The sequence below is a fragment of the Odocoileus virginianus genome, chromosome 9 (assembly GCF_023699985.2).
Source record: "Odocoileus virginianus isolate 20LAN1187 ecotype Illinois chromosome 9, Ovbor_1.2, whole genome shotgun sequence".
Classification (NCBI taxonomy): Eukaryota; Metazoa; Chordata; class Mammalia; order Artiodactyla; family Cervidae; genus Odocoileus; species Odocoileus virginianus.
In genome coordinates this window covers 29,622,011-29,648,460 of record NC_069682.1, presented here as the reverse complement: position 1 = coordinate 29,648,460, position 26,450 = coordinate 29,622,011, and the positions used below count along the sequence as shown (strand labels likewise).

Sequence of the window (26,450 nt, the reverse complement as noted above, 5' to 3'; positions counted from 1 at the left end):
ATGAACAAATAGGAAGACATACTATAGGATTTAAAAATGTAACATCTTGTAAATATCATTTCTAAGTTATTCTATAAATTTTTCACAATTAGAATAGTCTTATCACAAGGTTTTTATCCCCCAGAATTTAAGTTAGGTGATATCTGTCAATAAGAATGAAGAAGCCAGGAAAACCCTGAAAAGAAGAGCAATGAAGAAGGCTAGATCTACCAGAAATTAAAATATACTATAAAGCTGATACACATTAAACAGCACAGTCCTGGCACATTTCTCCAACAAAAAAAATTGCCACAAAATATAGTGGAGGGGAAGGTCATGACACCTTGAAAAAAGTTTCAATGACATAACATTTTATAGACCTTATTTAGATCCTCGTTCAATAAAAAATGAAAATATTTTTTAAAAGCTGAAAAATATGAACATTATAGAATCATTCACTTTTTTTAGTTGTGATACTGCTAATAGATGCTTTAAAAAAAAAAAGCCTTCTCTTCTAGAGATTCATACAGAAATACCAACAGGCTGATGATTTGCTTCAAAATAATCAAGTAATGAGCACTGAAGAATTGATGCTTTTGAACTGTGGTATTGGAGAAGACTCTTGAGAGTCCCTTGGACTACAAGGAGATCAAATCAGTGAATTCTAAAGGAAATCAATCCTGAATATTCATTGAAAGGACTGATGCTGAAGTTGAACCTCCAGTACTTTGGCCACCTGATGTGAAGAACTGACTCCTTAGAAAAGACCCTGATGCTGGGAAAAATTGAAGGCAGGAGGAGAAGAGGATGACGGAGGACAAGATGGCTGGAGGGCATCACCAACTCAATAGACGTGAGTCTGAGCAAGATCCAGGAGACGGTGAAGGACAGTGAAGCCTGGTGTGCTAGAGTCTGTGGGGTCGCAAAGAGTCGGACTGAGCAACTGAACAACAATCAAGTAACGGGAGAGAATGGAGGCACATATAAAATAAGATTATCCAGATTGCTGTTGCTTGTTGAGGCAGGGACTGTGAACATGGGAGTTCACTGTTTTATTGTTTCTACTTTTATTTATATTTGACAATCTCTATAATAAAAACATTAAAAAAAAAAAACACGTAAAAATAGCATACTTTTGTTCCTCCTACTCCAAAATGCAATCAGTGTCAACAGGGCCCTAGCCCAGAGGCAGCTGTTAGAAAAAATGCCTCAGGGCCTCTGGAATAAGCATCTAAATGTACTGAGTTGGGGGGGATTTCTGAGTTCTCAAATGCAAACATGGCTGCTTTGTGCCCAAACGAGTGATACTGAACATCTCTCACGAACATTGTGTGGGTTTTTTATCCCAGGTCCATGATGGTTTCATATGCAGACAGCTCGCCTTGATCTTATAGTACAGCTTGCCTCTAACCATATTCTGTACTACAGCGATTGAGCCTTCAAGTGGCACAAATTTTTATTTGAAAAGTGGAGTAATTGCATTCCTTTGGTTGACATGGAAACTGTCCTGCTAAAACTCAATCACCCAAAATCTGAATTTCATAATTCCTGTTTCCCATATCAAAATCATTCTCAGCACAGCATGATTTCCCCTGGTCTCTGTCCTAGTGATGACAGCTAGGTAACACAATTGACTGGTACTTCAGCTTTCATCTTAATAAAGATTTTCTTCCTTTCTTTCTTTTTTAATTAGTCTATTTTTAATTGAAGGATAATTGCTTTACAATATTGTATTGGTTTCTGCCATACATCATCATGAGTCAACCATATGGATACATATGCCCCCACCCTCTTGAGCCTCTCTCCCACCTCCCACCCCATCCCACCTCTCCAGGTTGTCACAGAGCACTGGTTTCAGCTCCCTGGGTCATAGAGCAAATTCCCACTGGCTACCTATTTTACATATGGTAATATATATGTTTCCATGCTACTTTCTCCATTTGTCCACCCTCTCTGTCCCCCTCTGTGTTCACAAGTCAAAGCAAGAGTCCTCAACCATCAGGACCTAATGCCTGAGGTGGAGCCGAGGTAATAAGAATAGAAATAAAGTGTACAACAGATGTAATGCCCTTGAATTATCCTTACACCACCCCCCTCCCCTGGTTCGTGGAAAAACTCTCTTCCACGAAACAGTGCCTGGTGCCAGAAAGGTTGGGGACCGCTGGCTTAAAGCATATAAAATGAATTACAGAAAAACACATCTGTCATTCAATTGGTTATACAAACAAGTCAGGGAAAGTTCTGCGCAGATTTGGATGACTCCTAGCTCTTGATCCCTTTCAGAGTTGGAAGATTTATCTAGATCATGAGTGTGCTGCTGGCGTCTTGGAAAATTTGTATTTCTCTTCTGTGTTGTGACTTCCCAAGAGGAAATATGTTGGCAAAAGCACCAGCGATGAAGTGACACACCAAGTCCCCATGGTGTGTGCAGAAAGCAGGGCGTTCTAATGCAGATGAAAAAATTAAGTCATTTCGCTCTTAATGTCTTGTTGAGTACAAAGAAATGTGTGAAACACACATTCTGATTTCATTCCATGATGTCCTATTTTATCTCAGATCCCTAAAACGCTGGCAGTCACAGATGCAGCCAGGCCGTCTGTTTAACATGACACGACTTACTTTTATGGTTCCAAGCAAACTGCTACCAAGCCTCTTGTACCATTTGGAATACCCTTTTATCCATCTACACAAGCAGTCCCCAACCTTTTTAGCACTACAGAACAGTTTTGTGGAAGACAATTTTTCCAGGGACCAGGTGGCGGGGAGTTGGGGGAGGCGGGGGGAGAGGTGGGAGGGAGGAGGTGATTTTGGAATGATTCAAACACATTATTTTCATTGTGCATTTTATTTATACTATTTTATTATATCAGGTCCACCTGAAATCATCAGGCATTAGATCCTTGAGGCTGGGGACCTCTGTTCTACAAGATACTTTGTCACCTGTTGCCCAGCACTTTATACCAAAAGAGATAGTAGTACTAGGGTGCCCTCATTTGCAGAGTCTTATCCGATTGTTAGCAACCTCACAGACTGTAGGCGCCAGGCTCCTCTGCCCATGGAATTTCCCAGGTAAGAATATTGGAGTGAGTTGCATTTCCTCCTCCAGGGGGTCTTCCCGACCTGGGAATCGAACCTGCATCTCCTGCATTGGCAGGTGGATTCTTTACCACTGAGCCACCTGGGACGTCCCAATTAGTACTAGCAACAGATCATAAAAATCTCTCCCTTCAACCCTCTACACACAATTTCATCATCCCTGTTCAAAGGTGCTGAGTTTTTGTTTTTGTTTTTTTTTGCCTTATCACCCCACAGATGTCATAGCATGTTTGCCCTGACAAGGCCCCCTGGGCTGTCTCACAACAAGCTGAGATTAAAAGGGTGTTTAAAACATACCTGAACAAACTTGGTCACCACAATGCTTCCACCTTTGTTTTTGCCATATTTTATATTTAGTAGTTGTGACTTGGAAATGAAATTCATGAAAAGCATCCTTACCGGATAGGTGAAGAGTATTCGTACTATTCAAGGCACTGAAAATGTATTCTGTAAAATAGTCTGGGGGAGGCAAGTTTCTTTGTCCCAGACAAACGCCTTGGAGGGACAAAGCAATGATTGTCGCTGCCAACTGGGGAAGGGTGTTTTCATCAGCACCATCACTGCTTAGGATTCCAGATTTTTTCTGCAGCACTTTGGTTTCCATACACTGAAATCAGACACAAAGTAAAAAGGAAATGTTAACTTCTGAAGCTATTCTGATTAGAAAATCTATAGGGACTTCCCTGGTGGTTCAGTTGTTGAAAATCTGCCTGCCAATGCAAAAGACACAGGTTCAATCCCTGGTCTGGGAAGATTCCACCTGCCATGGGGCAACTAAACTTGGGCACCACAGCTGTTGAGCCCTCTGGCCTTAGAGTCTGTGCCCCACAACATGAGAAGTCACTGCAATGAGAAACCCATACAAGCACTGCATCAAAGACCCAGTACAGCCAAAAATAATTAAAAAAAAAAAAAGAACATCTGGTGAATCCACCTGCAGTGTGGGAGACCTGGGTGTGATCCCTGGGTTGGGAAGATCCCCTGGAGGAGGGCATGACAACCCACTCCAGTATTCTTGCCTGGAGAATCCTATGGACAGAGAAACTTGATGGGCTACAGTCCATGGGGTTGCAAAGACTGGAACACAACTGAGCAACTTAACACAGCACAGCACAGTCTAGCATCATTTTCTAGTCTCAGATAGAACTCTATTTGGAAAATACTTGTTTCTTTCATCTGCCATGACACAGAATTTTTCAACTCCCATCTCAGTGGTTCTTACCTATCTACTCTTTCTCATTATTCATCTAAAGGTACGTTTTCTCCAATGAGACTCTGGCCCTGACTACTTGTGAAACAGGAGGGACATGACATAAACTGATTAGAATCAAATATGTCCAAGATGGCAGAGGAGTCAACTTTCTCTAGAACTTGAACCTCAGTATATACTCACTTGCACACTCGGCAAGCTGACTGATACACCACAGGTGCCATGACAGTTCTAAGGTAGACCACAAAGGTCAAAAAGTGGGCAGTGGCCCAATTCCTGGAAATTTCCACCCCTTCCCCAAAATAGCTGGACTACTCCTTCCATTCATTAGTCTATGAAATTACCCAGCCCTATAAAAACTGACAACCCCACACCCTGGTGCCTACATCCTCAGATGGCCCACACTGTGGAGTATGTTTCTCTCTAAATAAATCCACTTCTCAACTATCACTTTGTCTCTCACTGAATTCTTTCTGTAATGAGACATCAAGAATCTGAGCTTCATTAGTCCTGAGAACAGGTGTGATCTCAATTAAAATACCATAGGTCTAAGTCCAAATCTCTTTCAACTGGTGAACTGTTTTTCTCCAGCTTCAAGTACAGCCTGAAGGCTGATAACATTCAACTCTATATTCCTGCCCTTGACTTCAAGCTGGCTCTGCTGTCTTATATGATCACAGAGCACACTCCCTTTCACATCTGCCTTCAACTACTTGGTTCAGCTTCCTCCTTACCAACCAAAACTTACTCCAGCCATAGGCTAGTGATGACATGGATTATCTTTTCATTCCCAAAGAGAGGTTCTCCCCAATGGTAAGATACAAAGGGAAGAAGAAGGATCCAAAACAAAAATGTGGGTCATCACCCATGTCACAATTTTTATAAATAATAAGTGAATCTACTAGTTGAATCATTGTCAAGTGGATGTATGTGTGTGTGTGTGTGTGTGTGTGTGCGCACGCGCGCTCAATCACTCAGTTATGTCCAACTCTTTGTGACTCCATGGACTGTATCCCACCAGGCTCCTCTGTCCATGGAATTTTCCAGGTAAGAATACTGGAGTGGGTTGCCATTTCCCTCTCCAGGGGATCTTCCTGACCCAGCGACTGAACTCCTATCTCCTGCATCTCCTGTATTCACAAGCGGATACGTTATTGCTGAGCAACCTTAGAAGAGGGGAGCATGGTGAAGGCCAAAGGTTTATTGGCATGTAATGGAGTTTGCCCTATATCCTGAAATCAACTGGAAGCCAAAGAAGAATTTTGAGCAAGGGATGGGAATAGGGCTACAGGACTAGTGTGTTTTGACGAATTCACTCTGGCTACATGGTGGAGAACAAATAGACTGGAAAGGGAATCCGTGATTCCTAGAAGCACAGTTGGAAGACTATTACAGCAGTCCAGGTAAAAAACAGTGCTGGTGATAATTGGAGAAAAGTCATCAGGTTATGGATCTCTTCAGGATGAAATAGCAGTAGAACTTGGAGCTATATTAGATATAAAGGCAGAAGGAATTTGGAAAATAAAATTTCTAGTTTGGCATTTATCTGCTGACCTATGAAGTAACACATGAAGACTGGGTCTCGCTGGGTTGACTTACGGTCATATTTTAAGTATGAGGTGCCTTTACCATATGCTTTAATAAAAGATGCTGAATAGCTTATGTGGGTCTGGAGTTCATAGGAGTGTCTGGGATGGAGATACACTCTTGTGAGTCATCTTTAAGTATAGATGTGCTACCCTGGAGGAAGCATAGGGAATGACGGGGGGCTAAGATCATGCCTGAAAGAGCATTAATGCTTAAAATCTACACACAGTGAACATAGGGTTGTTTTTGAATTGGTAGGTTTTTTTCTCTTGGGTAACTACTCAGTACGAGTTGCTAGATCATTTGGTAGTTCTATTTTTAATTTTTTGAGGAAGTTTCATTCTGTTTTCCATAGTGGCTGCAGCACTATAGGCAAGACATGGAAGAAACCATCCATTGATTGATGAATAGGTAAAGAAGATGTGGTATATGTGTATATACCCAATGGCTCAGCAGGTAATCTGCCTGCAAAGCAGTAGACACATGATATGCAGGTTTAATCCTTGGGTCAGGAAGATCCCCTGGAAGAAGAAATGTGAAACAGATCGCCAGTCCAGGTTGGAAGAAGAAATGGCAGGCCACTTCAGTATTCTTGTTTGAAAAGTCCCATGGAGAGAGGAGCCTAGCAGCCTACAGTCCATGGGATCACAAAGAGTTAGACACAACTGAGCATGTATGCAAGTATACATGTACAAAGGAACATAATGCAGCCATAAAATAAAATGAAATTTTGCCATTTGCAACAAAATGGCATTATGTTAAGAGAAGTAAATTAGGAGGCCAAAGACAAACACTCTATGACTTCATTTATATATGAAATCTAAAAAACAAGTGAACCAAACAAAACAGAAACAAACTTATGGAAATAGAAAACAAACTGATGACTGCCCTAGGAGATGGAGTGGGAGATTGGGTGAAATAGGTGAAGGGAAATAAGAGGTGCAAACTTCAAGTTATAAAATAAACTATGGAGATAAAACATATAGCATAGGAATAAAAAAAAAATCTACACAGATAAAGAGAGATGAGGCTGCATAGGTGAAAACGGGGTCAGAGAGAAAGAAAAACAGGAATGTGCAGTGTCACACAAGCCAAAGTAGAGACTATTTCAAGAGCTACATAAGCAACATCAAAGAAAGAAGAGGTTCAGGAATAGAAATAATGACTTTCCATTTTAATATTGAATTTCAAAGGCCAAGGAAATAGCCAATGGAGAATTTTGAAAGGTAGGTGTTTATATGAGTTGATGACTCAAAAGAGAAATCTGGACTGGTATGCAGCAGAATTGAAGGTCATTAGTGTTTGGGAGTGCTTGACATTGTGTGAGTGAAAGTCACTCAGTCGTGTCCAACTCTTTGTGACCCCATGGACTATACAGCCCATGGAATTCTCCAGACCAGAATACTGGAGTGGGTAGCCTTTCCCTTCTTGAGGGGATCTTCCCAACCCAGGGATCAAACCCAGGTCTCCCATACTGCAGGCAGATTCTTTACCAGCTGAGCTACCAGGGAAGCCCAGCTTAAGGGATGGCAGGTCAAGTTCATCCTTCAAAGGAATAGCTGGACAAGTGAGAAGAAAACCAGGAGATGGGTGTGATGGAAATGGGAAGAAAAAAACATGAAATGTGGGATGACAGAAATCAATGAGTGACAGGATTTCCCCAGTGGTCCAGTAGTTAAGACTTCACTTTTGAATGCAGGGGACACAGGTTCAATCTCTGGTCAAGGAACTAAGATCCTACGTTGTGTTAGTCTCTTGGTCATGTCCAACTCTTTGCCATGGTGCCCCCCACGTCCCAACTATGGTTTTCCATATCCTCGCTATATTCTTGTTACTTGAGATGCACTCACAATGTCAAGCACTCCCAAACACTGATGACCTTCAATTCTGCTGCATACCAGTCCAGATTTTTCTTTAAGCCATCCACTCATATACAGACAGACTTCATAGACTATAGCCTGCCAGGCTCCTCTGTCCACGGGCTTCTCCAGGCAAGAATACTGGAGTGGTTTGCCATTTCCTTCTCCAGGGGATCTTCCCAACCCAGGGATCAAACCCACATCTCTTATGTCTCCTGCATTGGCTGCATGCTGTGTGGTACAGGTGAAAAAAAAAGAAAGAAATCAATGAGAGAAAGAGGGCTTCATGGAGATGGACTTGACTTCAAAAGTGAGAGCACAGAGCAGGACATAAACTGTTTAGAAATACCATTTACAGGCGTGTGAGAAGGAGGAAGTGTGTTCATCAAATAAGGAATTAAGGGGAGGTTTACTATGTCAATGTTGCCTTGTGATACAGGACAGTGGGGGGAAGTGCTGATAAGATTTACTTACTGAAGTGTGTAGTTGATTTACACTATTGTGCTTAATTTTTGCTGTACAGCAAAGTGACTTAGTTATATATATATTTATATATGTATATATATACACACACACACACACTCTTTTTCATATTCTTTTCCATTATGGTTTAGGGCAGGGATCCCCTAAGCCCAGGCCACACACCAGTAGTGGTTCATGGTCTGTTAGGAACTGGGCCACATGTGAAGAGGTGAGCAGTGAACAAAACTGGAAACATTTCCCACCCCTATCCATGGAAAAATTGTCTTCCACAAAACCAGTCCCTGGTACCAAAATGTCAGGGACTGCTGGTTTAGAGAACTGTATTCAATAGCCTGTTGTTGTTGTTTTTTTTTAAGTCTGTAATTGGTAAGTTTGGCAAGAGCCTATTCATAGCTATGGTGGGGAGCAGTGCAGAAGGCTGAGAGGCAGTTATCAAACTTTAAACAAATTTGGAGAAGTAGCCTGAAGACTCATGAATGACAGTAAGAAGTTAAAATAGCAGAGAGTGTGTACGGCATAGAGGTGGGGTGGGTTTTTCATGGAAGCTGTAAAAGAGTAATCATCTCAAAGTGCCACTGAGGACAAAGGAAGATTCTAAAGCTTGTTTCCATCCCTGAAGTCGTTAGGATGTGGTCACAAATATTCATGCTCCATATAAGAAGCAGGGTTAGTGGAAGACCAGGTACATTTACCATGGAAACAGCAAGAGCAGAAAGAATGGAGAAAAGTGGGTGCATTCAGACACGCAGGAAGATGAAATTGAGTAGGAAGAGAAGGAAGGAATAAAGGGATGTTTAGACTCTGCACCATTAGGGAAGGCAGCTAAATCTGGGTATGATGGAGTAAGGTTGTCTCTCTTACTGAGCTGGTTAAGGCCCAGCTGGAGCTGCTGTTAGTGGTGTGATTTAAGGAGATTGAGTCCTATGCAAACAAAGACCTGCTAGTCATTTTGGGCCTGGATTGCCAGAACCTTCCGTGACCTTATATCCTCTAGTCAGAGAGCAGCAGCCTGCAGGGAGGTGCCAAGAGGCCTTCTGCAAAAGTCCAGACTGACTTACATCCTAGAGGGACCCAAGTCCAAGTGCATGGGCCACAGGACCCAGAATCTGGAGACAAAGATTTCTTCCATGAGATAGTTGTTCCAAGGTGCAGTACAGGGTTATGACTCATCAGTAGCTCAATTCTTCTTGATTCAATATAAGAATAAAGTAGATATACATATAATATCAAGGTAGTTTATTCTGTTATGCTGCTGCTGCTGCTAAGTCACTTCAGTCTTGTCTGAATCTGTGCGGCCCCATAGATGGCAGCCCACCAGGCTCCCCCGTCTCTGGGATTCTCCAGGTAAGAACACTGGAGTGGGTTGCCATTTCCTTCTCCAATGTATGCAAGTGAAAAGTGAAAGTGAAGTCGCTCAGTTGTGACCGACTCTTCGCGACCCCAGGGACTGCAGCCTACCAGGCTCCTCCGTCCATAGGATTTTCCAGGCAACAGTACTGGAGTGGGTTGCCATTGCCTTCTCTTTATTCTGTTATAGGAATGTTTAATCTCATATACACACACTCAGAAACTCAGGTATTTGCAGTATGCATTGCATAACCAGAAGTCTGCATTAAATATATACACTCCATCTGCCTTTAATACATATCAAAAGACGGTAACACACAGGAGGCTAAAATCCCAGTGGCTAATTTGAACTGATCTTGTATTATATAGATGTTGCACTGAGGAAATTCTCTGTAGGGACACCTCCTTATTTAAGTAGAAAATTGAATTCTATAAAAGAACCACAATTTCTCAATTGGAAATAGAAAAAAAAATATAGTCAAAGTTTTGAGATTCATGTGATTTTGAGTTACTGAAAGGATATCTACAAAGTCCTTAGTAAACTGTCTTCCCATTTGTTCTGCCAAATATGAAAGAAGTTAAGCCTATTTACAGCAAATTGGAGGGTATGTTTTCCGGCATTAAGTTGCAGCATGTTTACAGAGATAGCTTTGAACTCCTAGAAACCAGAATTGAGGTCAATAATTAAAATTTATCAGCATATGCTACCACAGAGTGAATGTTTGTGTCACACCCAAAATTCACATGTTGAAATCCTAATCTCCAAAAAAAAAAAAAGAAAAGAAAAGAAATCCTAATCTCCATGGTGATGATATTAGGAAGTGAAGCTTTTGGGAAGTGATTAGATCATGAGGGTAGAACCCTCATGAATGGAATTAGTGCCCTTATATAACACCCCACAGGTCTCTCTTGCTCCTGAGGACACAAAGAAAAGATGACTTTCTGTGAACCAAAAAGTATCCTCTCATCAGATATCACATCTACCCAGCACTTTCATCTTCAACTTTCCAGTCTCCAGAAGCATGAGAATAAATTTCTGTTGTTTGTAAGCCATCCAGTTTGTGACACTTATATTCTATCAGCCCAAATGGACTAAGACACATGTCAATTAATAATTCAAGAGGAAAAAAAACCACATTCTGCCACCCTCTTCAAAGTGTGCTGATGGCTCAATTAATTCTTTAAGAAAATATGGCTTAAAAGAGTTGATGTTCAGAGAATGTTATCAGCTCAAACTTTACACCACAAAGCAGAAAGCAAAAAGGTAACTGAAAGGTCAGCTTTTACTGGAGTAGTAATGAGGCAACAAGATGCTTGTTTCCTAATAGTGGGAGCTTTAAGAGAAGAAAAGACTTGGGACCACTGAATATATGCAGCACCAATCAAAAGCCACAAAAGAGATAACATCTGTGCTGACTGTCATGAATAAGGCTTTTTGCAAGCTGCATCCTCCGGGAAGTAACTAATAATAAAATCATCTCTTCCCAACTCTTACCACCTTCTCTTTCTCTGGCCAGAAGGCAAGGCAAATAGACACACTGCAATCACTGCTAGAGTTCAGTCCTTGCAGACTGATCAAAAGCCATGAATCACATTCACTCTAGTGCTCAGGGGGACTCAGAATAGAGCTGCCTTCTTACCTGGCCTGTCTGCCCACTCACCCACGGAGCTTCCGGCTAAAACTCATCTGACAACCGATTAATTGTTATATTCCCCACTTCAGACTCAGAATTTTAAATTATGTTACAACATCTGACCACTAAAAAATACAACTACTTACCTCTCTAAGAAGTTTTTGAGCATCTTACAAATATATTAGTGACAGAAAATCATGCTCTGAGACTGTATCTTAGCAGCAGAGCTAGTTAGCAATTCTGACTTTCTTACCTGGTTTCTGGAAGTGTCAAAGTACTGCCTGGTGAAAGCCAGAATATCTTCTGTCTCATTCTGTGAAAGGAAATAGGAGTCTTCATCCTGCCTGAGGCTGAGAAGGCTTTGCAGGTAAAATGTATATTCCTTATTACTCATGTTGAGCTTAGAGGAACAAATCTCTTCCTGATGAACGATGTAATAGAGGAGGAGAAGAGAAACTCGCTGGATCACTTCCTCTTTGAGCTGATCCTCGAAATCTCCTCCAGCTATTAGTAACAGGGCATCCGGTTCAAAGCACTGTGCAAAAATTATTAAATAAAAATAAACAGAAAGCTTGACAAATAGTCCCAGAACATTAACCACCACAGAGTCTCTGATGCTTATTATTTTATGAATAGGAAGGAAAAGCGGGCAGCCTCAATAGCCCAATTCAAGTAAGACAGCCAAGGTTGAACTTTTTTTTCTTTTTTCATTTGAAGATATTTGTCCCCCAAAAAGAGAATACATCTCTTTGGGGACATAAGTTTATTTTATTTTATTTTTTCATTTATTAGTTGGAGGCTAATTACTTTACAATATTATAGTGGTTTTTGCCATACATTGACATGAATCAGCCATGGATTTACATGTGTTCCCCATCCTGAACCCCCCTCCCACCTCCCTCCCCATCCCATCCCTCTGGGTCATCCCAGTGTACCAGCCCTGAGCACTTGTCTCATGCATCCAACCTGGACTGGCGATCTGTTTCACACTTGATAATATACATGTTTCAATGCTATTCACAAATGAAATTAATATGAATAATACATTTTATTGAAAGATACACATATATGCAAGATATGATCATTTCAACACACAATCAAAATTCTAAAAGGTATCAATGTGCCATTTGACATTCTTATTGTCACACTAAATCTTTGAAATCTGCTGTGTGGTTTACACTGACCAGTACATCTCAGTTGGGATGAGCCACATGTTAAGGGCCTAACAGGCTGAGGCAGCTAACGGCAGCTCTAGCATTCACGATTTTTTCATTTTTTCATGGAACTAGGCTTCTGAGATTAATTTGTCTGCTTGTTTATTTTCTATTTTTTCTTGATGACAACTGGCCCAGTAAGGCTGGATTTTGTCTGCTTTGTGCATAGGTCTATCCTCAGTCTCTAGCACCACGATGACACTTGAGAAGAGTGAAAATGGAATATGTGTGCTCAGTTGCTCAGTCGTGTCTGACTCTGTGACTCTTTGGGCTGTAGCCTGCCAGGCTCCTCTGTCCAAGAGATTTTTCAGAAAAGAATACTGGAGTGGGTTGCCATTTCATCCTCCAGGGAAATCTTCCCGACCCAGGGATCAAACTCATGTCTCTTACATCTCCCGTATTGGCAGGTGGGTTCCTTACCACTAGTGGAACCTAATGGGCCATCTGCTTCTCCCTTATCCCACCTAAGAGAACTGATGTCAGCACCCTTCTGAGACTCAATCACTGCACCCTGCTGTTAACAGAGAGGTTGGTGGTTTGAGAATTACTCAAAATGCTTCCACGATGCTTTGTTTCACAAGCCACAGACAGATGCCTGGCTTGTCTAATCAATAAGTTTACTTAACAGAGAAAGGTGTTTGGAGAAATATGTTGGGACAGAGAGAAAAAGAAAGACACATAGGTTGTGGAAGAGAAGCTTTCCGAGCAAGACAAGAACTGTCTTTCTTCAAAGACACACGAATAGCTTCTGGGAACACTCCCAGGATCCAAGAAGCAGTCCATGACATGGCACCAGTCTCAGAGTGAAGGCATTAAGTAATACCTATCTCGATCCCCAGGGGAGCTGTCCTACTGTGGGATAATCTACTCTAACATCTTTGAATCTGTTCTCTGAGGTGGAAGTTTCAGGGGATCTAATTCCATGTCTGCTGTGCGTCCCACTGGGTAACATCTGGAAAATACCATCTGAGTCAGAAAGAAACATGTCATCCATCTGTAAAGCAAAGCATTAATCACATTCTTCACAAGCCAGGAAGATTCCAAGCTCTCCCCAACTCAACTGCAAGGGGCCAAGAACTCAGCAAACAGGCGCAGGCTTCTCAGTGAGACCAACTCTGAACGTCAAGGTTAAACTCAACCACCAAAACCACACCAGCTCTTTTCTGTTCCCTCATCAGCCCTGGAAAAAAGTCCATGGGTTGGTAGCTGTTGTATGGGGCTGACACCAGGACCCAGGGAGGTGAGTCAGATGAATCCTTCTTTGGACCAAATAGCCTCCTGAAGCTAGACTATCGGTAAAACTATTGTTCATACGGCTACCATTTACTGGAAGCCGTGTGTCCAAGACAGAGCTAAGCACCTTCCATACTGAGTCATTCCTCAATGGATAAGTCTCCTGGTTTCTGGAAAGGGTGTCGGATAATCAATTTTTCAAAGAGGGGAAACATTGCATCATTTTAAATGGAAAAACAAAATGTGCCCAATTTATATCATAATCCACCAAATATTTCTGCACAGTAGACAGCATTCAGAATACTAATTGACCAATTATTTAATGTATAATGAGTTAATAGGTACATTTATATGCAGTATGCAAAGATTTAAGTATGCACAGAATTAAGTATGAACTAAATTTTTCCTTCTATGAGGAAGAATACCCTTAGTATATGTGTAAGCCAAGTTTAACAGAGGGTGAGTAATGTACTTAAAGCCACACAGTTGATAGTGGCTGCCCAGTCTTAATTCCTGCTCTGCCATTGACAGGCTTTATATTCTCATTCCTTTGTTTTGTGTCATGGAAATCAGCTGTGGATCACCTATGTATTTACTGTGCAGCCCCTTAGCCAGTAATTTTCTCTCCCTCCTGTTTGGTAGGGAAAAATTGGGTCAATTAGGAGGCTAGGGGATTGGTAAGGTTCTCATACCAATCAGTGAGAACATGGTATAACCAGAGGGTTGATTGAGTTCACCCTGATCAACTTTTAAGTGCTATTCAGGTTGCTTGATAGCACTGAATAGATGGGAAGAAGAGTGTCAAGAACATACAGAACCTCCGTGAGGCCACCAGACCACATTTATGTGGCCCAGGTGTGGCTGTGTGCTGGTTGCACACAGCAGTGTCTGTGGCCCCTCTTCATCCCATCCAAGCTGCCTGAGACCTTGGTCCACTCATGGTTCCTTCTCCATTCTTTTGCTGTGGACCTTTCTAAAGGTGGGGAGAAGGGGTGTGGCACAAGGTAGTGGAGAACAGGGTAAGAGCTGGGCTTTCCTGGTAGTCAGGTTGTTAAGAATCCAGCTTGCAACACAGGCGACACCAGTTTGATCCCTGGTCAGGGAACCAAGATCCCACATGCCATGAGGTAGCTAAGCCCACGCGCGAAACTGCTGAGTCCATGTGCCTCAACTATTGAAGCCCATGCATCTAAAGCCTGTCTTCCAAAACAAGAGGAGTCACTGGTAAGAAGCCCTTGCACCACTAGACAGTATCCCCCACCTTGCTGCAACTAGAGAAAGTCTGTGTGCAGCAACAAAAACCCAGCACAGCCAAAAATAAATGAATAAATAAAATATTTTTAAAAGAGGGTGAGATCTGTATTTATGCAGATGGTCACGCCAGAATTAGTTTGTAAAATGCCTACAACTTGCAAGGTAAATCAGTTTCTCACTTTGAAAAGCTTTTAAAAAGTTGTGGAAGCATTTCATTTGTCTGATTAGAGAGTTTGGTCATCTTGAATGACCAGAGGTTTGCCTATTCCCTGCTTTAGTTTTTTAAGTCCAGCTGAAATGAAATCAAAGGGCCATGGGCTGAAAACTTTGTGCTCTGATATCTGAATCTTAGACAAATTTCCTTAATACAGAAGGCTGTGGCTTGAGGAAAGAACGCTGCAGGGAGAGTTAGAAGAGCTAACAGAAGAAAATGTGGATTTTCTTCTGGGCACGGATGTGACAGAAGGCCTCTAGAGGTTGGTGGGAGGACTGGAATTTTCAGCTCATCACCACTAGATCTGTTTTTGTTGTTACAGTTTTCAGAAGTGCTTTGGTTGTGGTTTGAGAGAAGATGTTTAGTAAAAGTCTGCAAATAGTGGCACTCCATGGGCATTGGATCTGTCCCAGGCTCTGACTCCAGTGAACTAATTCTTTGTTAAAAAAGAATGGGCTCACTCAGAAATAATCCACTGATTTCCTTTTAATCTTGTCAGGTGGAGGCATAACGTTTAAGAGGGGCGGGGGGGAACCCCACAGATTCTAGGAATTAGTTTTTCAACTTTATAGGGAAATAAACTTTGGTAAAAAGACTACTCAAAATGTGAGAAGCATTTTCTACTCAGTAAAATGGACTACACAGATATTTGGTAGAAATTTTCTATGACACCCTGGAGCCAAATCAAATTGCCTTCTCCCAGCTGCTTAATTCACCTTTTTGTGTATTGCCTGTGTATTTCAGGCTCCAGCCTCAGCAACAAAGAGCTGTATGAAATATTTCTTTTACACAAATGAAGCAGTTGTCAGAACCTTCAGGATAAACTTTAGGAATTTTAAACCAAGAGACATTTAAAATTTGATTTGAAATTATGGGTAAATCTACTGCCTTCTTTAAGTTCTTAGATTTCTACAAGGTCTGCTTAGAAGGCAGGTGGGGGTTGCTAACAGTTGACTGTAAAACATAAGAGGGAAATTATATTTCTTCCTTTTCCTTTCAAAGAAAGATCTGGAACGATGTCAGCTGATAGTGGGCACTAGATTTTTTTGGGTCTGTACTAGATTTAGTGGCATTTCTGAGTGACAGAAAGAAAAGTCTTAACTGAAAAGAGTTCAGATAAACTTGCTCCATAAACAAGATAAAGTTTGATGCTTTTCACACTTGACCCCATGGTAGTTCTGAGAAATCAGGGACAGGGAGGAAATTAAACATAGGACCTAAAGCATCAGTTCTCTTTGTGTCTGAGAATCACCTGGAGATCTTTGTTAAAAACCACAATCCTCTGGGACAGCTGAGGTGAGGCTGAGGGGCAGGCAGGAAGGGTATGCTGAGGAAAAGTCTGATTTTTCCAGTCTGATGGTCCTTCACAAACGCTGCTCCAATAGCCCGAAATGGGGTTGGTACTGGACATTTCCGTGAGTATATGTGGGAGAAGAGTTTGAGTGCCTAAATACATTCACAGATGGACATGCGATCTCACCAGCAGCCCCCAGGGGAGGGAATCAGCACCTCGGTGACTTAACAGCTAGAAAGTACCAGAACAAGGGTACGCTCCTAATGTTGACTTCAAACCAGATTCTCTTCCCTTCACCATGCCTGAAACCCAAGCAGGATCACGGCTCTCATCTTTACTTAAGTGCAATCCATTCTTTTGGAGTTACTTAATCCCTCATTAAATGTATTAAAACCCTCTTCTCACTCTCCTCATTAAAAGAAAAAAAAAAAAAAAAGAGCCACAATCAGGCAAGAGTGTCTATTTTCCAAAGACAGCAGCTTGAATGGATTTATTTTAAAACACACAGCACTCTCAAAAACTTCAGATCAGTTTTTTTAAAAATTCAGTTTTTACCTAGATCTGAAATAATAATGGGAACTGATTTCCTCCCCACACATTCAAGATACACTCTGATCTCTTTTTTCATTCATTTAAGGACATGATCTCACCCCCTTGCCCTCTTTATAATCAGAGAACTTCTGATAGGCACCCTCTCAATAGATAAAGTCCCTAAAAAGACAAAAATAAAAATAATTCAACAACAAGGTGAAGATTTGTGGTTTGCACAGAATGTGGGTATTTGTGAAATCAGAGAGTTTGTTTTGTGTGTGTGTGTGAATGAACACAGATTTCATGGACTCCTTGCTTAAATCATGGGTGTTTGGGTAAACTAGATCCTTCTGAGAAGGTGAAGCAGAGATATGCCTTTTTTTCCCCCAACCTTAGTCTCTTAGAGAAAGAAACAGCAGCAGCAGGAGAGTAAAGGTGTTACAGTGTTTCACTTCCTAGGAATAAGAATTAATTCAAACAGAAGCTAAATTGGACAAACACTTGTATTTGATATTACTTCTGTAATACCACAGAAAACAAAACAAAAATGTACAAAACAACCTATTCCACCCCCCCTCCAAAAATGGAGAACAATCTTGCCTGTTTACATCCTCCCCCTACCCTGCTAAACTAATAATCGACCAGCCTTAATAAGGCACTTCATGTCGTTAGAGGAGAACATTTCTCTGAAGCAAATTCTCAGAGGACATTAATAAGATATGACTCCTAGTTATTTCCGGTGGGAAGTCTTCTGCTGCTATATATATAAATTAATGTCATCACAGATGAGCTGCCTCTCACAACACATGTTTTCTCTGGGAACCCTTGGGAGTTTTACTAATTATTGAATTATTTATTGTTTGCACAGAGCAGAGAAAAATTCTGTTAGCCAGACCCTTCTGTCATGAAAAACAAAAAACAAAACACTTGGTCAGGAAATGTTTCCCTCAGAACTAAGCATGATTGAGAAATTCTGCCAAAACTTATTCTGGGGGGAAATGATTTCGCTTCTCTTATTTAGTCATGTCTTCATTTATTTACTTACTTATTTGCGAGGGCATCCTGAAAAAAATCTAATCGGTTAGGAAAAGGATGCTGAGAATGCTGTGGTCTGTTTTTTGTTGCTGTTGTTTGCAGTCATTTTTTTTTTTTAAATGTTTTATTTATTTGGCTGTGCTGGGTCTATAGTCGTGGCATGCAGGATCTTTAGTTGAAGCAGAGTTGAGGCATGTGGGATCTAGTTCCCTGACCAGGGATCAAACCCAGGCCCCTGCATTGGGAGCTCTGATTCTTAGCTGCTGGACCACCAGGGAAATCCCTGCGGTCATTTTTAAAACATGGGCCTCTTACTGCTGGGGATGCTCTTGTCAAACTCCCTTTCCCCCAGTGGAGACATTCTGATTTTACATTAAATGTTGATTTTTACTTTAATTCTGATTTTACTTTAAAGTGCTTTGCAGAGATCTTTTTAAAAAAAAATTCTGGGCAGATGAAATCTTGATCTCCGGAGAAGGAAGTTGCAACCTGGGCATTTTGTGAAGCCTGGCCAGGTGATGCTGATGGATAGCCAGGGTTTGAGAGTCACTTAATAGACTAGGAAATGGCTGGAAAATTGGCCTCTCGGACCCTGGATCTCATTTCAGCCCCACTGATAGCACTTCCCTTCCCCAGTTCAGATTCCCCATTTTTAAGAAGACAATCATCTAATTCATTAACTCCCCATGATACAAAATATTAAAACACACCTACCGATATTCAGGAGAAAGTACTTGAAAATTCAATGTTAGACAAATAGTGAATGGTCTTATATGCCTCAGAAAACAAGCAGCATCTATGTAACCAATCACATTCAAGGTCACTACAATAAAAAGGACTAGTAAGTCAGAAAGAAGAGAGGACTAATAGTGCATACTTGCAAATACATACTTCTAAGCCTGCAGAAGGGTTGTAGCAAGGCTTATAGAAGGCTTATTATCATTTTAAAAAAAACAAGTTCTCCATATCTTTAAATGCCATATGCAGAGTACTGTATGATCTGGCATATGGGAGTTATTATACCATAATGCATTGGTCACTAAGATATTGGAAGGTTTGCATCTGATTTTGCTTTCCTGAAATAAGTGACTGAGAAATGCATGGCTCTTGTGAACACGCTCAGTCCCTGATCCCATTCTATCACACTAACCAGATTGCAATCTCCTTGCCTTCCATCTGTCCTCCGTGGGCATCCAGTTTTCTCCAGCAATGTTCTGATGAGGCTTCTTGAGTGGTTCAGGGGACGGGGGTCATCAGCAGAGAGAACCCGTAGAACTTCCGTCAGTTGCCCTGGACTCCAAGTACTGCTGCTGTCCTGAGTTGGGGGTTTTTCTGTCTCAGTCGAGGGATCAAGGCTGAGTAGAAGGAACAAGGGCACCCAGGATACAGAAGGCTTTGTCCAGAAGCACATTTCCACTCTTCCTCTACCCCGAGTCTGCTTTGATGGAGGAGGATGGGTTGGTGTTTCCTCTACCCGAGTCTGCTTTGATGGAGGAGGATGGGTTGGTGTTCACCGTGTCAGCTTGTAGCTGGAGGAATGTCAGTGGAAAGGGGAAAAATGAAAGCTTTAATTATTGTGCCTGCAAGAGGTTTGAAAGGATTCATTAACTGGGTGGCTAAGCAGATTGGCAGTGACAAGCTGTTTCTAAACAACAGGGGATCCGTAGGTTTTTCATAACCCCCACTGGCAGGAAACTATGGTGGGTTTAGACTTTCAAACTGTACAACAGCCAAGAAGTGAGTTATATTACCTCTCTGGGAACTAGACATAGAGTCAAAAGATAGGAAGAATACATTTCACTGCCTATCCTAAAGGCACTACAAGTCAGAAGACCCAGATGTATTAAAAGATAACTAGTGGGAAGCTGCTATACAGCTCACAGAGCCCAGCGCAGTGCTCTCTGATGACCTAGATGGGTGGGATGGGGAAGCGGGGTGCGGGGAGGAGGCTCAAGAGGGAAGAGAATATATCTATACTTACAGCTGATTCACGTTGTAAAGCAGAAACTAACACAACATTGTATAGCAACTATACTTCAATTTTTTAAAAAAAGAGCAGGAAACACTCTCCATTTTTAAATTGAGGTATAGTTGATTTACAACGCTGTCTTACTTTCAAGTGTACAGGAAAGTGATTCAGTTATACATATATATATATATTTTCAGATTCTTGTCTATTTTAGGTTATTATAAGATACTATGTTTCCTATACTATACAGTAGGAATTCTTGTTGTTTACCTATTGTATGTACAGTGGTGTATATATGTTAATCCGAAACTCCTTATTTATCTCTCCACACCCCCAACAGGAAACATCCTCATTTTCGCCCATTGATTTATGGGCCTCATTAGTGAAGTAAGTCAATAAAAGTAAACAGAAAATAAATTTGAACACATTACAGATATCACATTGAGTTAGAAGATTTTCAAAAAGGAAAGGACAAAAACAGTAATGTCCAGAAAATACTGGTTAGTTTTCAGCTGATTAAAAGTACGGACTATCTTAGAAAAACAAGAGAGTATTAAGTCCGCATGAAGCATGATAAATCCACATATTTGGGGCTCACTACAGAAGTGAAAAGGACAACTTTAGAGCCAATCAGCTTTCTGGAAAAAAAATATTAATCTCTTCAACCGATTGCTTAAGGAATGCAAAATGTTAACAGCATCTCATAGCAGATCTTGGCCCAGAGATGAGCTAAAATGGCTGTGGGGTAGTAACAAAAATACTAGGATTACTTTTATGGTTTAAAAAGAGAAAGCAAGTTTAAGATTCTTATGTTAGCATTTTAAAAATGACAGAGGATGATACAAACATTTCTAAACCCAGTGCTTACCTTCAGAAGAAAGATAAATGATTATTTATCTGGAGCTCTGTGGCCTTTTAAATCTTGGAGGGTATTTCGTGGTTACAAAGTCCTCTGTTTTTAAAATTCCTTGACTGTGCGCTGGGAGCTAGAGAGGATTATTTCAGCCCAGAAAAGTTTTCAGTTGCTATGGAGAGTAACAATGAAGGTGGATAAAAGTGAGAACTTTCTGTCTGGCCGATTTTCAGGAAAATCAAATCGGTGTCGCTAATGAACCCGACTTTTTATATCAATATTTACCAATTGTCTTAGAATTCCGAGAACAACCTTAGAATTTCTTACAGCCACTTGCCCTTTAAAAGGTAGATCTAGGTCAAACGAGTTCACTTACAGGATGGAAAGGTTTTCATGTTAAATCAAGATTTCTTTTATTCCTCAGATGATTTTGTGATAACTGCTTTATCCACGCTCAAACCAAAGATTTGTTAAAAAAAAAAAAAAAGACAGGCTCATTAGAGCTTTATTTTATAAGGTACAGGATTTTAAACAATTTCAGGCATTCTTAAGTACATTTTTGAAAAAAAAAAAAAAAAAGCATTTGCTGGAGGAAATTCTTACCTGGGATTTAAGTGGGAAACTTTAATTAGCTGTGTATATTTTGATCTCAGAGTCTGTGTTAGAAGTAATTACATCATGCCCTCTGGTGCTATGAAACGAGCTCTCACTAACTTATTAGGGAATAAATGACTGAAGGAACAAATGTGGTACATTTTATAGGAAGTAAGAGAAGTTGAAAACCCAAGATTTCAAAGTGAACATGGAAACAACGCAGAGGCTCCAGAGACACAAAATGAATCTGAAAAGTGTAGAAAAAGGAGAGAGATTCTGAGTTGGGTTCTCAGGTGGTGGTTGGGGAGGGAGACCAAGGCAAAAAACAAAGAAGGTGAGATAATTGTTCTCAAACGTTCATCGGACATGAAGATTGGGAACAAGAGTGAAATGATCCTAGGACAATGCTGGTAAGCCTGTTACAAAGACGGAAGGCCAGCGCTTCCAGGAAACGCCCGGCTGCTTTTGATCCACACATCAGGAAACACTCAAGATTTATCTAAACTGTCAGGGCCGTGGCCTGTTTCTCTCGAAATCTCTGGAAAGATATTCCTGAAGTAAGAGTCCAAAACCATGCGTCCAACAGAGGAGTGAGGAGGTGGTCGAGACCTTCCAGCCGTGGAGGTGGATGCGAAACAGGAAATGGACTCAGGACCAGAGAGGGCACCTTGGGCAAAGTTCCCGGCAAGCTCCTGCTCCTGACCTGCTGACCATCCAGCAGCCGGAACCACCTGAGCATCATTTGTAGGCCCTGCCCCATCTCAGTCTCAGGGACTCGGTGAGCCGGTAACTAAGTAGCCCAAAGTGTACTGAGCGAGTTATCCAGTCCTCTTGTCACCTGCTGCTTTTCAGAACTTCAGCTTTGCCTTATTTCTAGAATTAAGCCCTTGCTTCCTGGCCCACTTCCAATCATCAGGTCCCCAGATCGGCCCTCCCCGCCCAAGTCCCTCGTATAATTTTCCAGGTTAGAGCAGAGCTGCATCTTGATTGCCTATGAAGTGGTCCTGGGAGAGCGCCCCCTGCTGGAACTGTGAGATTTTCCTCCTGATTCCCAGATTGATCTCCAGCCTGAAGTCCTGTGTTTCCTAGTCTCAGATGCCCTGTGGCTAGGGGTCCTCTCCTCTTAGAGCCCCAGCAAGTCACCTCCTGCAGGAATTCTCAGACACCATTACTAGTTTCAGCTGATCCCGGCACCTCCACCAGCACACTCAGGAGCTAAGAGGCACTCAACTAAGTGAATTTTTCCTTCAGGTCACAGTCTATATCATTTGCCTGGAGGCTTGCTCTCCCCTAGAAGTCATTCCTAAGTCAGCCGCCGACCAGATTTCTCTTCCTGCCCCAGAGTGAGACAGCCATTAGGAGGGGCGAGGAGAAGCCTTGGAGGAAGGCTGGAAGGCAGGCAGATCCCAAGGAAGAAGGAGGAAGCACTTGGCTGAACAGCGAGACGTTGCTTTCTTCATCTGATCTGGGTTATAGCTGTTAACTCTTCATCCCCAACCAGCCTGCTTCCCCAACAAGCCTGAAATCAGCCTTGCTTAAGCATGGTTATATTTGCAATCCAAACCAACCTCTGGGGATAATGAGTTTCAGGTGTGAATTAATCCCCTTTATGTACAAAGAAGGAGCTCATTGACTCCTGGTTGATATTTACAAGGATTTACTAATTTGGAAATACTTTCATCTGCTGTAGTATCTCCTGATAGGTTGTTGTTTATCACTAAGTCCTGTCCAACTCTTTTGCAGTCCCATGGATTGTTGCCTACCGGGCTCCTCTGTACTCCTTTTCCTCCTAGGAGGAAATATATACAGTCAAAGCTGTATATTGCCACCCTGCTTATTTAACTTATATGCAGAGTACATCATAAGAAATGCTGGGCTGGAGGAAGCACAAGCTGGAATCAAGATTGCTTGGAGAAATATCAATAACCTCAGATATGCAGATGACACCACCCTTATGGCAGAGAGTGAAGAGGAACTAAAAAGCCTCTTTATGAAAGTGAAAGAGGAGAGGGGAAAAGTTGGCTTAAAACTCAACATCCAGAAAAACTAAGATCATGGCATCTGGTCCCATCACTTCATGGAAAATAGATGGAAAAACAGTAGAAACAGTGGCAGACTTTATTTTGGGGTGCTCCAAAATCACTGCAGATGGTGATTGCAGCCATGAAATTAAAAGACACTTACTCCTTGGAAGGAAAGTTATGACCAACCTAGACAGCATATTGAAAAGCAGAGACATTACTTTGTCAACAAAGGTCCGTCTAGTCAAGGCTATGGTTTTTCCAGTAGTCATGTATGGATGTGAGAGTCGGACTATAAAGAAAGCTGAGCACCAAGAATTGATGCTCTTGAATTGTGGTGTTGGTGAAGACCCTTAAGAGTCCCTTGTACTCAAAGAGATTCAACTTTTCCATCCTAAAGGAAATCAATCCTGAATATTCATTGGAAGTACTGATGTTGAAGCTGAAACTCCAATACTTTGGCTACCTGCTGCAAAGAGCTGACTTATTTGAAAAGATCCTGATGCTGGGAAAGATTGAGGTGGGAGGAGAAGGGGATGATGGAAGATAAGATGGTTGGATGGCATCATTGTCTCATTGGGCATGAGTTTGAGTAAACTCTGGGAGTTGCTGATGGACAGGGAGGCCTGGAGTGCTGCAGTCCATGGGGTTGCAAAGAGTCAGACACGACTGAGCGACTGAACTGAATTGAGGCTCCTCTGTCCATAGGATTTCCCAGGCAGGAATACTAGAGTGTGTTTCCATTTCCTTCTCCAGGAAATTTTCCTGACCCAGGATCAAACCTGCATCTCCTGCTTAGCAGGCAGATTCTTTACCACTGAGCCACTAGGGAAGCCAATCTCCTGATATACAGGGACTTTTTTTGTGCTGACGCAGGAAGATGTAGTAGACAGGAGGTGGAAGGGAAGCTGGAAGATGTTAATCTGTCCTACCTTCAACTCCAATTCTTTGCTGTGCTGTGTGATCTGAGTTTCAAACTTCTACTTCATATCAATATTGGAGAAGGCAATGGCAACCCATTCCAGTGTTCTTGCCTGGAGAATCCCAGGGACAGAGGAGCCTGGTGGGCTGCCATCTATGGGGTCGCACAGAGTCAGACATGACTGAAGCGACTTAGCAGCAGCAGCAGCATATCAATATAATGCCTTGACCTGGAAAGAATTTAAAGGGGCCCACCAGGTAACATGAAATACAAGATGGCGGCCACTTCAGAAGAGACTGAATAAAGTGTAGAGCCATCATGTATCATTCCGGGTGGCCATGCACAGTTTTGCAGGTTGTGTACTGCACAACCCTAGGGATCATCATTCACTTCCATAATCATCACAGATTTATAGATTTATTACATGAATATTCCAAAAAATGTCCTGAGGAAAGGAGACTCTGAACTCGTGGTAGGACTGCGTGTGTCCCTCTTCCTTAGCTTCCAGTTCACTCTGTGTGGGGCCATCTCTGGCGGTCAGATGAGGTCCTATGACTCTGAGCTACTTCTGGGCCTTGCTTTTCCCCTTGTCCTCCCATTATGCTGTCTTCTTCCTTCTTTTCCAAGACTCTAACCTCTCTAAGTCATAACTAAATAAAGTTTATTAACATTTTTGAATTGTCTTTAATGCCTAGGCACTGGGCTAAGTAACCTCACGTATTTTCTTGTGATTTCAACTGAACCTAATTAATTTCATTTTTTAAAATTGATTTTTGGCTGCACTGGGTTTGCTTTGTGAGGGCTTTCTCTAGTTGTGGTTTTCGGGCTTCTTGTTGGGATACCCTTCTCTTGTTGCAGAGCGTGGGCTGTAGGGTGCACAGGCTTAGTTGCCCCATGGCATGTGGGATTGTACTGGATCAGGGGTTAAAACTGTATTCCTTGTACTGGCAGACAGATTCTTAACCACTGGACCACCAGGAAGTCCTGAACCTAATGAACTTCTCACTGTACATTTCTAAAATTCCCAGGTCACACAGCTAGTAGATGCCACCAGAAATCCAGGCCTGTATACATCAAACTTGGATCTTATACCAGCAAGCAACTGTCTGTTGCAATGTGATTCCATTTTTATTTGTTATGTCTAGGCACCACCCTTATGGCAGAAAGTGAAGAGGAACTAAAAAGCCTCTTGGTGAAAGTGAAAGAGGAGAGTGAAAAAGTTGGCTTAAAGCTTAACATTCAGAAAACTAAGATCATGGCATCCAGTCCCATCACTTCATGGGAAATAGATGGGGAGACAGTGGAAATAGTGTCAGACTTTAATTTTTTGGGCTCCAAAATCACTGCAGATGGTGATTGCAGCCATGAAATTAAAAGACGCTTACTCCTTGGAAGGAAAGTTATTACCAACCTAGATGGCATATTAAAAAGCAGAGACATTACTTTGCCAACAAAGGTCCATCTAGTCAAGGCTATGGATTTTCCAGTGGTCATGTATGGATGTGAGAGTTGGACTGTGAAGAAAGCTGAGCACCGAAAAATTGATGCTTTTGAACTGTGGTGTTGGAGAAGACTCTTGAGAGTCCCTTGGACTGCAAGGAGATCCAACCGGTCCATCCTGAAGGAGATCAGTCCTGGGTGTTCATTGGAAGGACTGATGCTGAAGCTGAAACTCCAATACTTTGGCCACCTCATTCGAAGAGTTGACTCACTGGAAAAGACCCTGATGCTGGGACGGATTGGGGGCAGGAGCAGAAGGGGACGACAGAGGATGAGATGGTTGGATGGCATCACCGACTCGATAGACATGGGTTTGAGTAAACTCTGGGATTTGGTGATGGACAGGGAGGCCTGGCGTGCTGCAATTCATCGGGTCGCAAAGAATCGGACACGACGGAGTGACTGAACTGAACTGAACTGAACTGAGGCTTCTTTTTACAATGAATCATGGGCTACACAAAGGAATCAGGCAAAAGCTCATCATAACTAAAATAATCTTTTCCCATATAGGTCATTATATAGTATTGGGTAGAGTTTAAAAAAATTTTTTTAATAAAATTTAAAAATTCATGTGATATAGATAGATTTTTCTTAAAAAAAGAAAAAAATAATAATGATCTG

At 41.7% G+C, this 26,450-nt stretch overlaps 1 protein-coding gene across 4 annotated transcripts in view; it reads right to left on the bottom strand.

Moving 5' to 3' along the window:
• Positions 1–20,917, bottom strand: part of SLC39A12 (solute carrier family 39 member 12) — an 80,239-nt gene extending 59,322 nt beyond the window's left edge. For 3 of the 4 annotated variants that reach the window (XM_070472122.1, XM_070472123.1, XM_070472124.1), the window contains exons 1-4: positions 20,808–20,917; positions 19,121–19,499; positions 11,449–11,730; positions 3,475–3,682 (exon numbers count right to left, since the gene is read on the bottom strand). In XM_070472122.1, coding sequence (XP_070328223.1) covers positions 3,475–3,682; positions 11,449–11,730; positions 19,121–19,381 — 751 coding nt within the window. In that variant the 5' untranslated portion in view covers positions 19,382–19,499; positions 20,808–20,917. Of the gene's footprint in view, positions 1–3,474; positions 3,683–11,448; positions 11,731–19,120; positions 19,500–20,807 lie in introns of those variants that run through there. The other variant, XM_020876244.2, reaches the window with a different exon arrangement.
• Between the last annotated feature and the right edge of the window lie 5,533 nt (positions 20,918–26,450).